Genomic DNA, 16,071 nt, shown 5'->3' with positions numbered 1-16,071 from the left:
TGAAAGTGATGCTTTGGCGTTTTGCTCACAATTGTCTACCCTCGAGAGAGCAACTTCTCCGCCGCCAGGTGCCAATGAGGACTGACTGTTATTTCTGTGGTAGATCGGAAGGTATTGAGCATGCTTTGCTTTTTTGTGGACATGCCCGTGCTATCTGGGAGGAGATTAAGAATGTTTTTGGAATCAAGCTATATCGTTCATCCTTTACATCTCCAAAGCAATGGCTTTTCAATTTCCTATCCTATGGTTCTGATCGAGATGTCTCTATTCTGACTGTCACTCTTTGGCACATTTGGGAGGCTCGGAATTCTGCTCGTAATGAACCTGTTGCTCCTCTCCCGAAGCATACGGCTGTGAGGGCGCGTGCTTACATTGATTTGATCTCCCGGCATCTGTTCAAAACTCATGCGGCTAGACGTGAGACCCCTGCTTCTAGCTCTCATTGGTCTCCGCCACCGCATGGTTCTTTGTTGGTGTCTTCAGACGCAGCTGTTTCTTTGGACCGGGGCTCCTCAGCTATTGGCGTGATGATCCAAGACATTCGGGCCAGTGTGTTGCCGCTGCTTCAGAACCCTTGCCGGGTGTTTCATCCCCGAAAGTGGCAGAGGCGATGGCTCTTCGTCGTGCAGTTTATTTGGCTCGCCAAGAGAACTATATGCATGTGATTTTCCAATCCGATTGTCTCTCGGTGGTGCAAAGGCTGCACTCTTCTCCACGAGATCGCTCCATTGTGGGTTCTATAATCGCTGATATCAAGACGGCGTGTGGGGCTCTGTCTGCTGTGACTTTCAAGCATGTTCGTCGGCAATGTAATGTTTTAGTTCATGTTTTAGCTAGATCTAGTTTGAGTGAGTCTTTGTATTTTTCATTCTGCTCCGGATTGTATTCGGGAGACTCTATGTAACTTTGTGGCTTGATCAATAAAGACCGACGTTCTCTCAAAAAAAAAATATGCGGAGTCCGAGGGGAAACAGTGGCAACCCAGCCAATTTTCACGCCGGACAACATCGGACGCGGCGGAGCGGGCCGATCGACCGCGCTGGTACTTCCGGAACGGCCAGCTGGTTCACCCATCCGGTCACCCTTCCAGAACGCCCCTGAGAAGAGGTTCGTGGCACCACCGGCGCATACCGTGCCACGGTACACGTAGCCAACACAGCAGGTTCATCTTTATGCCTACTCCCGAATAAACACGTACTCCACGGACACGTCGCCTCCCCTCCCGGAAAACGAAAAGAGTACACGCGTGACCCTTCCGCGGCGTGCTCCGGCATCGCCGTGTCGAACTCTACGGCGGTATAAATAAACCTTCCAGCCTGTGCACATCTCTCGCATCCCTAGCTACAAACAACTCCCTTGCATTTGGAGACCGACCTATTGCTATTTGTCACAGTAGTAGTACAACAAGCGCCACCGGTAAGATGGAATTCCAGGGGCAGCAGGGCAACCGCGTGGACCAGCACGGCAACCCGGTCGCCGCCGCACCTGGAGCCACCGCCGTGACGGGGGCGCCCGCCGGCGGGCAGCTGCAGCCCGGCAGGGAGGAGCACAAGACCCGCGGCATACTCCACCGGTCCAGCAGCTCCAGCTCCAGCTCGGTACGTATACGCTCTCTCTTCTTGCGTGCAATGCATCGATCGGCTGTAGATGAATGCATGTACTGCCATTGACACGTTGTTATTTCCATGGCTAGCCTAGTACTATCAAACTAGTATTAATCTGCTCCGTTTTGATTGATATAGTCCGAGGACGATGGCATGGGTGGACGGAGGAAGAAGGGCATCAAGGAGAAGATCAAGGATAAGCTTCCCGGGGCTCGCAAGCAGACTTACGGCCAGCCCGCCGCGCCCGCGGGCATGACCGGCACCGGGGCGACCGGCGGCCCTTACTACGTGCAGCCCGCTCCGGCTGGCACCGGAGCGCACGGGACCACGGCGACGACCGGCACCTACGGGCAGCCCGCTCCGGCTGGCATGACCGGCACCGGGGCGCACGGGACCACGGCGACTGGTGAGAAGAAGGGCATGAAGGACAAGATCATGGAGAAACTCCCGGGAGGTCACAAGAACGAGCAGCACACCATGCCCACCGCCGGCGCCTACGGACAGCCCGGGATGACTGGCACCGGAGTGCATGGGAACACCGCTCCCGGTGGGGGCTATGGTGGTCAGCCAGGGCACGCTGGTATGATCGGCACTGGAACGCATGGGAGCGGGACAACGGGCGGTCCTTACGATCATCAAGGGCACCCCGGAGTGACCGGCACCGGAGCACACGGGACCACGGCGACCGGCGGTGCTTACAACCAGCAAGGTCACGCTGGGGTGACAGGCACCGGCGAGAAGAAAGGTATTATGGGCAAGATCAAGGAAAAGCTGCCTGGCCAGCACTAGGCGCCAGTCAGCGTGTTTGTGAACAATAGGTACGAGCGGAGGTGGAGCAATAAGCCGATAAGTGGCTCACGTTTGTGTGTAGCGTTGGAGTAGTTGGTATGCTGCAGTACTGTACTGTGACGTAGTGCGGATGACACGTGGAGTCAGGTGCTAGAGTCCACACGACAGCGATCGTATCGTACTGCAGAAGATCTCAACCCTATGTCGATGTATGAGCATGTTGTAAGTTGTAACCGTTGTGTGAAGTTTCACTATGTTAAATATTACTTTGTGTGCGCACAATAATGATGCAGAGGCCCGGAGTAATTTTTTTTCTATATAAAAACCTTATATAAATATATTTGTGTGTTGTTTGTATTTGTTTCGCTATAAAAGTATCACTGGCTTCTACATCATTTGATGCACACAATCATTATTGTGAATCTTTTAATCTGAAAAGTCGAACGAAAATTGTAATTGTCCAACAAAAGGTAAGACACTCCCACTCGATCTGAGTCTTAAGTTGGTTGGTCACCCAACCTAACTTGCTTCCAAACATGCTAGAGATGCTACTCCCTCTAATCCATATTAATCAATCCCTCTACATTTCTCTGTTTAATGTAACTACTACCTCCGGCCCGGATAGTAAGCCCGGCGAGCCATCGAGCGGAGTCCGTTTTTTCAAGGCCGCTGACATGCATTGTTGCTTTTTCTCTCAATCCGCGTCTGAAGGCAACACACGCGAGTGACTACATGCGAAAGTTGCCCGCTAAACTCACTGCATGCATTAACTCCCTGCTAATTTCATTGGTGGTTACTGCGCTCGAATATCACACATCCTCAAAATTAATATCGTGCCGTGGTCCAAGAGTTTAGGCTAAGTGGACCTTTAATCCCGGACGGAGGTAGTAACTAGTTTCAGTAGGTCACAATTGTTGTTGTCTTCTCATTGTAATTATATTCTTCTACTCTCCCGTTTTGAAGATCATATAATGCACCGCCATTTTTCTCAACCTACTAGTGGGGGCGGGAGGGGGGTTCACCATGGCTAGGGGGGAGGGAACCATCACCACTGAAATTGATCTTCGCTTGTAATTAAATAAGAGAATATGGAGATCAATGTTCCCACCATATGTGCCCCGGTCAAGGGCACCAAAACCAACTATTTTTTGTCTCAGTGACTCCTAAGAACCTAATATAAAAGAAGCAACAACCCCTATATGTGATTCATCTCATACAATAAGGCCACATCCAATTATAACCACCGATCCTAACAAGGTACCGAAGGAGGTGAAGATTGTCTCCATCACATGCTACCACGATGACAACATCGACGACTCTCATGGTGCTATTGTAGTGTTGATGTTCACCCGCAACTACGTCGCCTCCATCATGCATGCACCAAGCGGTCACGAGATTTCACCTCGGTGTCACATCCAATGGGCACTCCAATATCAGGTTCTTCTCGCACTTCCACTTATTATCAAAATATTAGGTGTTCTAATCATGATATTAATACCATTTCTATGCTAATATGCAAGAATTTAATCTTTGGCTAAAAAGTCAAGAGGGAAGGCAGAGTAACGTTCCCCACACACGTCCCTTGACTGGGGCACCAAAACTAACTCTTTTTTGTTTTGACCTTCCAAAGAACCTAACGTAAAAGGAAGAGTTAGCCCCCGTCTATGTAATCCATCTCATATGGTAGGCCACGTCCTAAGTTAATCATCGATCCAAACGAGTTGCTGAGAGAGGCCAAGACCATCTCCACAACCAACCACCGCAAGGACAGTGTGGTCGGCTCTCATGGCGCCTCTAGATTATTGTTCTTCGCTTACAACTACGTTGTATTCACCATGCTTGCATCAAGTATACATGAACTTCGCCTCGGCCTCGCCTTCCTTTTTTAGGGTTTACGATTGGACAGGGCCACCTCGAAGATTTTTGTGGCCATGCGCGAAATTCTAAACAGGGCCCAAATTTAAATGCCACAAACATAGTAATGAGAATGAATCATTTAATGTATTATGTAATGACGATACCGTTCCAATTGCACGAACATGTACATGTTTTAGATTGAGTTAGATCATGTACTCCTTGCTTTTTTTAGGGTTTTGATGACCTTTTTTCTCACATAATTTACTCAAACATAAAGGATAACATACCATGTCAGCAACATTGAAAGTACTAGTTATCGACAGAGGGGGGGGGTGAATAGGTGATTTTTATGAAAGTCTTCAAAACATGAGGTTTTTGAAGACAAACAGATGAAATGAACCTATTGATATGCAGCGGAAGATAGACTACACTAGACAAGCCATAGTCAAGTAAACAGTGTAGTGAAAATACGAAGACTATCAGCAGCTAGGTAGTATGGATCAGGATCCTCAGAACTGCAGTCAGATTCTTCTTCAGATGAGGAAACAACCTTTGCCTTCAAAGCACGGGTTCAACCATAGTTGAGGCCATAGATGTCTCTGTTCTCAGATAGCTGGAACTCATGTGTGTTGAGCCTCTCAAGTATGTCAGACAGATCGAGATCTTTGAAGTCAGGACATTCTTGTATCATCAGGGCCAGGGTGTCAAATGAGCTATCAAGTGATCTCAGGAGCTTCTTGACGATTCCATGCTTGGTGATCTTAGTGGCGCCGAGAGCGCGAAGCTCATTTGTGATATCAGTGAGGCGATCAAATGTGAGCTGGACATTCTCATTGTCGTTTCTCTTGAAGCGGTTGAAGAGGTTGCGAAGAACATCAATCCTTGAGTCTCTCTGAGTTGAGACGCCTTCGTTGACCTTGGACAGCCAGTCCCAGACTAGCTTCGCAGTTTTCAGTGCACTCACACGGCCATATTGTCCTTTGGTCAGATGACCGTAGATGATGTTCTTGGCGGTTGAGTCCAATTGAGTGAACCTCTTGACATCAGCAGCGGTGACACCTTCATCGACCTTGGGAACGCCTGTCTTGTCGACATACCAGAGGTCAACGTCAATGGCTTCAAGATGCATGCGCATCTTATTCTTCCAGTAGGGGTAATCAGTGCCATCGAAGACTGGGCACACAGCAGACACCTTGATTATCCCTGCAGTTGACATAGCTAAAACTCCAGGTGGTTAAACCGAATCACACAGAACAAGGGAGCACCTTGCTCTGATACCAATTGAAAGTGCTAGTTATAGACTAGAGGGGGGTGAATAGGCGATTTTTATGAAAGTCTTCAAAACACGAGGTCTTTGAAGACAAACAGATGAAATGAACCTATTGATATGCAGCGGAAGATGGACTACACTAGACAAGCCATAGTCAAGTAAACAATGTAGTGAAAGTACGAAGACTATCAGCAGCTAGGTAGTATGGATCAGAATGGAAGACAATATGAAGCCAAATAGGTAATAGTCTTCACACAGTGAAGTCAATCAGATCAGACAGGCAAGCAATGACTTCACGAAGACAAATAGTAAAGTAAAGGGAAGTGGGGGATAGAACCAATTGCTTGGTGAAGACAAGGATTTGGTAGACCAGTTCCAGTTGCTGTGACAACTGTATGTCTGGTTAGGGAGGCTGGGATTGAACTCAGAAGACCGCATCTTCACCTTATTCCCCTTGAGCTAATGACACACAGTCCTCGCCCAATCACTCTGATAAGTCTTCAAGGTAGACTTCCAAACCTTCACAGACTTCATTCACCGGCAATCCACAATGACTCTTGGATGCTCAGAACGCGACGCCTAACCGGCTGGAGGATTCACAGTCCTCAAGTGTAACAAGTCTTCAGGTCACGCGGTCAGAACGACTTCAGTGATGCCTAACACTCTTTGGCTCTGGGTGTTTTGGGCTTTGTCCTCGCAAGGATCTCTCTCTCAAAGGCTGCGGAGGTGGGTTGCTCTCAAACGACAAAAGCCGTGCACTAACTCTGAGCAACCACCAATTTATGGTGTAGGGGGTGGGCTATTTGTAACCAGGAGGCAACCCGACCTGATATGTCCAAAATGACCCTGGGTCACTAAGGAACCGACACGTGTCCAACGGTCGGATTTCAAACACACGCGGTAGCTTAACTTGGGCTACAAGTAAAGCTGACTTATCCAGCTCTGGATAAGATTTGCTTTCATTGTCTTTGCTCGAAGACATAGGATTTTGGTTGAGCATCACATCAGTCACTCTGACTTTGTTCACTTGGATCCCACTTAACAGTACAGTGGTTCCTATGACTCAATAAAGAAGAAAAGGAAACTACGAAACAACTATGTCTTCACACTCCATAGTCTTCAAGTGAATGTCTTCACATGTCATAATATTCATCATGAATGTCTTCACAAACTACCATTGTCTTCATACATTTTAGGGGTCGTCTCTGGTAGGTAAACCGAATCAATAAGGGACTACTACCTGTGTTATCCTGCAATTCTCACAAACACATTAGTCCCTCAACCAAGTTTGTCGTCAATACTCCAAAACCAACTAGGGGTGGCACTAGATGCACTTACAATCTCCCCCTTTTTGGTGATTGATGACAAACTGGTTGAAGTTTTCAACGGGATAAAAGTATGTGAAAGTTAAAGAACAAAGTCATTGTCTTCATAAGTTGCAAAAGGCTCCCCCCTGAAGATGTGCATATAAGTAGTTTGCTTTTGAATGCAAATGCACATGGCAGGTTTTACTTTGTGGAGATCCTCTTCAACTTATGAAGACAATTCATCATTCATATATAAGAATAACGAAGATAATGACATGCATAATGAGAAATGGGCGTCTGCAGAATGACTTCATGCAGAATTTATCATCGCATCACAAAGTAGCAGCAAAAGTAGTAGACTACCATCAAGTTTAAGTGTTATAACTCAAGAGCCAAATTGTTTTAAAACGAGAGTTGTAAGAACTTAGCAAAAATAATGCAACCACCCCATATGGACCCGCTTGAAGACTATCAACCTCATATGAAGGAACTATGCCCTAGAGGCAATAATAAAGTTATTATTTATTTCCTTATATCATGATAAATGTTTATTATTCATGCTAAATTGTATTAACCGGAAACATGATACATGTGTGAATACATAGACAAACAGAGTGTCACTAGTATGCCTCTACTTGACTAGCTCGTTAATCAAAGATGGTTATGTTTCCTAACCATGGACAAAGAGTTGTTATTTGATTAACGAGATCACATCATTAGGAGATTGATGTGATTGACTTGACCCATTCCGTTAGCTTAGCACTCGATCGTTTAGTATGTTGCTAATGCTTTCTTCATGACTTATACATTTTCCTATGACTATGCGATTATGCAACTCCCGTTTACCGGAAGAAAACTTTGTGTGCTACCAAACGTCACAACGTAACTGGGTGATTATAAAGGTGCTCCACAGGTGTCTCCGAAGGTACTTGTTGGGTTGGCGTATTTCGAGATTATGATTTGTCACTCCGATTGTCGGAGAGGTATCTGGGCCCACTTGGTAATGCACATCACTTAAAGCCTTGCAAGCATTGCAACTAATGAGTTAGTTGCGGGATGATGTATTACAGAACGAGTAAAGAGACTTGCCGGTAATGAGATTGAACTAGGTATTGAGATACCGACGATCGAATCTCGGGCAAGTAACATACCGATGACAAAGGGAACAACGTATGTTGTTATGCGGTTTGACCGATAAAGATCTTCGTAGAATATGTGGGAGCCAATATGAGCATCTAGGTTCCGCTATTGGTTATTGACCGGAGACGTGTCTCGGTCATGTCTACATAGTTCTCGAACCCGTAGGGTCCGCACGCTTAAAGTTAGATGACGGTTATATTATGAGTTTATGTGTTTTGATGTACCGAAGGAGTTCGGAGTCCCGGATAAGATCAGAGACATGACGAGGAGTCTCAAAATGGTCGAGACGTAAAGATCGATATATTGGAGGACTATATTCGGACATCGTAAAGGTTCCGAGTGATTCGGGTATTTTTCGGAGTACAGGAGAGTTACGGGAATTCGTATTGGGCCTTAATGGGCCATATGCGAAAGGAGAGAAAGGCCCCAAAGGGTGGCCGCACCCCTCCCCATGGACTAGTCCGAATTGGACTAGGGAGGGGAGCGCCCCCTTCCTTCCTTCTCCTTCTCCCTTCCCTTCTGCTACTCCAACAAGGAAAGGAGGAATCCTACTCCCGGTGGGAGTAGGACTCCCCCCTTGGCGCGCCCTCCTCCTAGGCCGGCCGCCTCCCCCCTTGCTCCTTTATATACGGGGGCAGGGGGGCACCCCAAAGACACAACAATTGATCTATTGATCTCTTAGTCGTGTGCGGTGCCCCCCTCCACCATAATCCACCTCGATAATATCGTAGCGGTGCTTAGGCGAAGCCCTGCGTCGGTAGAACATTATCATCGCCACCACGGCGTCGTGCTGACGGAACTCTCCCTCAAAGCTCGGCTGGATCGGAGTTCGAGGGACGTCATCGAGTTGAACGTGTGCTGAACTCGGAGGTGCCGTACGTTCGGTACTTGGATCGGTCGGATCGTGAAGACGTACGACTACATCAACCGCGTTGTGCTAACGCTTCCGCTTTCGGTCTACGAGGGTACGTGGACAACACTCTCCCCTCTCGTTGCTATGCATCACCATGATCTTGCGTGTACGTAGAATTTTTTTGAAATTACTACGTTCCCCAACAGTGGCATCCGAGCCTGGTTTTATGCGTAGATGTTATATGCACGAGTAGAACACAAGTGAGTTGTGGGCGATATAAGTCATACTGCTTACCAGCATGTCATACTTTGGTTCGGCGGTATTGTTGGATGAAGCGGCCCGGACCGACATTACGCGTACGCTTACGCGAGACTGGTTCTACCGACATGCTTTGCACATAGGTGGCTGGCGGGTGTCAGTTTCTCCAACTTTAGTTGAACCGAGTGTGGCTACGCCCGGTCCTTGCGAAGGTTAACACAACACCAACTTGACAAACTATCGTTGTGGTTTTGATGCGTAGGTAAGAACGGTTCTTGCTAAGCCCGTAGCAGCCACGTAAAACTTGCAACAATAAAGTAGAGGACGTCTAACTTGTTTTTGCAGGGCATGTTGTGATGTGATATGGTCAAAGCATGATGCTAAATTTATTGTATGAGATGATCATGTTTTGTAACCGAGTTATCGGCAACTGGCAGGAGCCATATGGTTGTCGCTTTATTGTATGCAATGCAATCGCCCTGTAATGCGGCAGCGATAGTCGTAGAAGCATAAGATTGGCGAGACGACAACGATGCTACGATGGAGATCAAGGTGTCGCGCCGGTGACGATGGTGATCATGACGGTGCTTCGGAGATGGAGATCACAAGCACAAGATGATGATGGCCATATCATATCACTTATATTGATTGCATGTGATGTTTATCGTTTATGCATCTTATCTTGCTTTGATTGACGGTAGCATTATAAGATGATCCCTCACTAAATTATCAAAGTATAAGTGTTCTTGCTGAGTATGCACCATTGCGAAAGTTCTTCGTGCTGAGACACCACGTGATGATCGGGTGTGATAGGCTCTACGTTCAAATACAACGGGTGCAAAATAGTTGCACACACGGAATACTCAGGTTAAGCTTGACGAGCCTAGCATATAACAGATATGGCCTCGAAACACGGAGACCGAAAGGTCGAGCGTGAATCATATAGTAGATATGATCAACATAGTGATGTTCACCGTTGAAACTACTCCATCTCACGTGATGATCAGACATGGTTTAGTTGATATGGATCACATGATCACTTAGAGGATTAGAGGGATGTCTATCTAAGTGGGAGTTCTTAAGTAATATGATTAATTGAACTTAAATTTATCATGAACTTAGTCCTGATAGTATTTTGCAAATTATGTTGTAGATCAATAGCTCGCGTTGTTGCTTCCCTGTGTTTATTTTTGATATGTTCCTAGAGAAAATTATGTTGAAAGATGTTAGTAGAAAAGATGCGGATTGGATCTGTGATCTGAGGATTATCCTCATTGCTACACAGAAGAATTATGTCCTTGATGCACCGCTAGGTGACAGACCTATTGCAGGAGCAGATGCAGACGTTATGAATGTTTGGCTAGCTCAATATGATGACTACTTGATAGTTTAGTGCACCATGCTTAACGGCTTAGAATCGGGACTTCAAAGACGTTTTGAACGTCATGGACCATATGAGATGTTCCAGGAGCTGAAGTTAATATTTCAAGCAAATACCCGAGTTGAGAGATATGAAGTCTCCAACAAGTTCTATAGCTAAAAGATGGAGGAGAATAGCTCAAGCAGTGAGCATGTGCACAGATTGTCTGGGTACTACAATCGCTTGAATCAAGTGGGAGTTAATCTTCTAGATAAAATAGTGATTGACAGAATTCTTTAGTCACCATCACCAAGTTAGTAGAACTTCGTGATGAACTATAGTATGCAAGGGATGACGAAAGTAATTCCCGAGCTCTTCGCGATGCTGAAATCGACGAAGGTAGAAATCAAGAAAGAGCATCAAGTGTTGATGGTTAACAAGACCACTAGTTTCAAGAAAAGGGCAAAGGGATAGAAGGGGAACTTCAAGAAGAACGGCAAGCAAGTTGCTGCTCAGGTGAAGAAGCCCAAGTCTGGACCTAAGCCTGAGACTAAGTGCTTCTACTGCAAAGAGACTGGTCACTGGAAGCGGAACTGCCCCAAGTATTTGGTGGATAAGAAGGATGGCAAAAGTGAACAAAGGTATATTTGATATACAGATTATTGATGTGTATTTTACTAGTGTTCATAGCAACCCCTCGGTATTTGATACTGGTTCAGTTGCTAAAGAGTAGTAACTCGAAACGGGAGTTGCATAATGAACAGAAACTAGTTAAGGATGAAGTGACGATGTGTATTGGAAGTGGTTCCAAGATTGATATGATCATCATCGCACACTCCCTATACTTTCGGGATTAGTGTTGAACCTAAATAAGTGTTATTTGGTGTTTGCGTTGAGCATGAATATGATTTGATCATGTTTATTGCAATACGGTTATTCATTTAAGTTAGAGAATAATTGTTGCTCTGTTTACATGAATAAAACCTTATATGGTTACACACCCAATGAAAATGGTTCGTTGGATCTCGATCATAGTGATACACATATTCATAATATTGAGGCCAAAAGATGCAAAGTTAATAATGATAGTGCAACTTATTTGTGGCACTGCCGTTTAGGTCATATTGATGTAAAGCGCATGAAGAAACTCCATGCTGATGGGCTTTTAGAATCACTTGATGCTTGCGAACCATGCCTTATGGGCAAGATGACTAAGACTCCGTTCTCCGGAACAATGGAGCGAGCAACTGACTTATTCGGAAATAATACATACTGATGTATGCGATCCGATGAGTGTTGAGGCTCACGGCGGGTATCGTTATTTTCTGACCTTCACAGATGATTTGAGCAGATATGGGTATATCTACTTGATGAAACATAAGTCTGAAACATTTGAAAAGTTCAAAGAATTTCAGAGTGAAGTGGAAAATCATCGTGACAAGAAAATAAGGTTTCTATGATCTGATCATGGAGACAAATATTTGAGTTACGAGTTTGGTCTTCAATTAAAACAATGTGGAATAGTTTCACAAATTCGTGCCACCTGGAACACCACAGCTTAATGGTGTGTCCGAACGTCATAACCGTACTTTATTGGATATAGTGTGATCTATGATGTCTCTTACCGATCTACCACTATCGTTTTGGGGTTATGCATTAGAGACAGCTGCATTCACGTTAAATAGGGCACCATCTAAATCCGTTGAGACGACACCGTATGAACTATGGTTTGGCAAGAAACCTAAGCTGTCGTTTCTTAAAGTTTGGGGTTGCGATGCTTATGTGAAAAGTTTCATCCTGATAAGCTCAAACCCAAATCGCAGAAGTGCGTCTTCATAGGATACCCAAAAGTTACTGTTGGGTACACCTTCTATCACTGATCCGAAGGCAAGATATTCGTTGCTAAGAATGGATCCTTTCTAGAGAAGGAGTTTCTCTCGAAAGAAGTGAGTGGGAGGAAAGTAGAACTTGATGAGGTAACTGTACCTGCTCCCTTATTGGAAAGTAGTTCATCACAGAAACCGGTTCCTGTGACACCTACACCAATTAGTGAGGAAGCTAATGATGATGATCATGAAACTTCAGATCAAGTTACTACCGAACCTCGTAGGTCAACCAGAGTAAGATCCGCACCAGAGTGGTACGGTGATCCTGTTCTAGAGGTCATGTTACTTGACCATGACGAACCTACGAACTATGAAGAAGCGATGGTGAGCCCAGATTCCGCAAAATGGCTTGAGGCCATGAAATATGAGATGAGATCCATGTATGAGAACAAAGTATGGACTTTGATTGACTTGCCCAAATGATCGGCAAGCCATTGAGATTAAATGGATCTTCAAGAGGAAGACGGACGCTGATAGTAGTGTTACTATCTACAAAGCTAGAATTGTCGCAAAAGGTTTTCGACAAGTTTAAGGTGTTGACTACGATGAGAGTTTCTCACTCGTATCTATGCTTAAGTCTGTCCGAATCATGTTAGCAATTGCCGCATTTTATGAAATATGGCAAATGGATAAACAAAACTACATTCTTTAATGGAATTATTAAAGAAGACTTGTATATGATGCAACCAGAAGGTTTTGTCAATCCTAAAGGTGCTAACAAAATATGCAAGCTCCAGCGATCCATCTATGGACTGGTGCAAGCATCTCGGAGTTGGAATATACGCTTTGATAAGTTGATCAAAGGATATAGTTTTATACAGACTTGCGATGAAGCCTGTATTTACAAGAAAGTGAGTGGGAGCACTACAACATTTTTGATAAGTATATGTGAATGAAATATTGTTGATCGGAAATAATGTAGAATTATTCTGCAAAGCATAAAGGAGTGTTTGAAAGGATTTTTTGAAAGGAAGACCTCGGTGAAGCTAATTACATATTGAGCATCAAGATCTATAGAGATAGATCAAGACGCTTGATAAGTTTTTCAATGAGTACATACCTTGACAAGATTTTGAAGTAGTTCAAAATAGAACAGTCAAAGAAAGAGTTCTTGCCCGTGTTACAAGGTGTGAAATTGAGTCAGACTCAAAGCCCGACCACGGCAGAAGATAGAAAGAGAATGAAAGTCATTCCCTATGCCTTGGCCATAGGTTCTATAAAGTATGCCATGCTGTGTACCAGATCTATTGTATACCCTACACTGATTTTGGCAAGGGAGTACAATAGTGATCTAGGAGTAGATCACTGGACAGCGGTCAAAATTATCCTTAGTGGAATAAGGATATGTTTCTCGATTATGGAGGTGACAAAAAGGTTCGTCGTAAAGGGTTACGTCGATGCAAATTTTGACACTGATCCAGATGACTCTAAGTCTCAATCTGGATACATATTGAAAGTGGGAGCAATTACCTAGAGTAGCTCCATGCAGAGCATTGTTGACATAGAAATTTGCAAAATACATACGGATCTGAATGTGGCAGACCCGTTGACTAAACTTCTCTCACAAGCAAAAAATGATCACACCTTAGTACTCTTTGGGTGTTAATCACATAGCGATGTGAACTATATTATTGACTCTAGTAAACCCTTTGGGTGTTGGTCACATGACGATGTGAACTATGGGTGTTAATCACATGGTGATGTGAACTATTGGTATTAAATCACATGGTGATGTGAACTAGATTATTGATTCTAGTGCAAGTGGGAGACTGAAGGAAATATGCCCTAGAGGCAATAATAAAGTTATTATTTATTTCCTTATATCATGATAAATGTTTATTATTCATGCTAGAATTGTATTTACCGGAAACATGATACATGTGTGAATACATAGACAAACAGAGTGTCACTAGTATGCCTCTACTTGACTAGCTCGTTAATCAAAGATGGTTATGTTTCCTAACCATGGACAAAGTGTTGTTATTTGATTAACGGGATCACATCATTAGGAGAATGATGTGATTGACTTGACCCATTCCGTTAGCTTAGCACTCGATCGTTTAGTATGTTGCTAATGCTTTCTTCATGACTTATACATGTTCCTATGACTATGTGATTATGCAACTCCCGTCTACCGGAAGAACACTTTGTGTGCTACCAAACGTCACAACGTAACTGGGTGATTATAAAGGTGCTCTGCAGGTGTCTCTGAAGGTACTTGTTGGGTTGGCGTATTTCGAGATTAGGATTTGTCACTCCGATTGTCGGAGAGGTATCTCTGGGCCCACTTGGTAATGCACATCACTTAAAGCTTGCAAGCATTGCAACTAATGAGTTAGTTGCGGGATGATGTATTACGGAACGAGTAAAGAGACTTGCCGGTAACGAGATTGAACTAGGTATTGAGATACCGACGATCGAATCTCTGGCAAGTAACATACCGATGACAAAGGGAACAACGTATGTTGTTATGCGTTCACCCATGATCTTGCGTGTACGTAGATTTTTTTTTGAAATTACTACGTTCCCCAACATCATATGCTTCTCCCCCTTTTGTCAGTAAGGACCAAAAAGGTTTGAAGACACAGAGGATCTACTCGTTCCCAGTTGGAGAAGATGTTGGAGCAGGGTCGACATTGGAGGTGGGCGGTGCAGACGGGCCTGAAGCAGAATCGTGGTGCAGAGCAGCCAGAGTTGGTGAAGTGGCGTCATCTTCTTCGTCGACGACTCCCGCAACAACAGTTGCAGCCAAAGATGAATGTTCAGAATCTTCAATTGAAGGTGTGTGACGCCAACTTGCAGATTGTGGAGGCCTGGAATTAAACTTGAAGCTCTTAGTGAAGCCATCTTCGCGAAGATCATCTTCAGAGCAGAGCAATGTGAGGCTCTTCCAGGACCGCCGACGGGCTTCATGTGCAACGAATGAGTTCTTGGTGGCCAAGTTGCAAATGCGATTAACATCCACCAATAGACTTTGCATTTGACGCTTCGGCCAGTCATGATGCCTATCCTGCTTCTGATGTAAAGAAACCAGAAGCTCACGATCGTTGAGGACACGGGGACGCTTCTGAGGCCTTTGAGCAATGGTGCTGGCAGTGGCTTCAGTATTGGCACGGTGTGGCAGACACAAGTTGCCAACCAAAGGATAAGCAGGAGTAGCAGAATTTGGCACATGAATGCCTTCAATGGGCTGCGTGAAGCTTTGGAATTCTGCATTTTGAAGATGGAGTGGCTTCTTTGCTGGCTCGGGGTAGATGGCTTCAATTGACATATCAACATTAGGCAAAAATACAACGTGGTTGCACGCCGAAGGTTGATAGTTGATGGTTGAATGAAGCTTAATCAAACGCATCACCCATGGAGCATAAAACTTCAGACCAAAAAGATCAATCCCATAGGTTGCAAGTTGTCTGATGAAGAAATCCCGAGTGTTGAATCTGATGCCATTGATAATATAGAAAACCAATGTCTTCATGGCGCCTTCGAGTTTAGCTTCAGAGGAATTGCCTTTGATTGGCCAGAGAGTACGCCTCAGAATGTGATAAACTGTGCGTGGCAAGTACTCAAGGTCCTTAACAAAGAAATCCGTGGGGTATTCGGCGTCATGGGGCAATGGCTTCATCATGCTCAACATCTGGCTCATGTTGGGCTCTGGCTTCTGGAATATGCTTTGCAGTTCATTTTGATGAAACTGACAACCAGGTTCAAACAGCTCACCTGGAGTGGGCAGGGAAGTATGCTCAATAA

General features: G+C 44.9%; 1 protein-coding gene across 1 annotated transcript; it reads left to right on the top strand.

Annotated features, from left to right (window-relative positions):
* The first annotated feature begins 1,325 nt into the window (after nucleotides 1-1,325).
* On the top strand, nucleotides 1,326-2,718 carry LOC109758099 (dehydrin DHN3-like). The gene is made up of 2 exons (XM_020316947.4): nucleotides 1,326-1,598; nucleotides 1,743-2,718. The coding sequence occupies exons 1-2, from the start codon at nucleotides 1,422-1,424 to the stop codon at nucleotides 2,391-2,393; spliced, it is 828 nt and encodes a 275-aa protein (XP_020172536.1). The 5' UTR covers nucleotides 1,326-1,421; the 3' UTR covers nucleotides 2,394-2,718.
* The last annotated feature ends 13,353 nt before the right edge of the window (nucleotides 2,719-16,071 follow it).

This window comes from Aegilops tauschii, chromosome 3, assembly GCF_002575655.3.
Source record: "Aegilops tauschii subsp. strangulata cultivar AL8/78 chromosome 3, Aet v6.0, whole genome shotgun sequence".
NCBI lineage: Eukaryota > Viridiplantae > Streptophyta > Magnoliopsida > Poales > Poaceae > Aegilops > Aegilops tauschii.
This window is presented reverse-complemented; position numbering and strand designations above follow the sequence as displayed.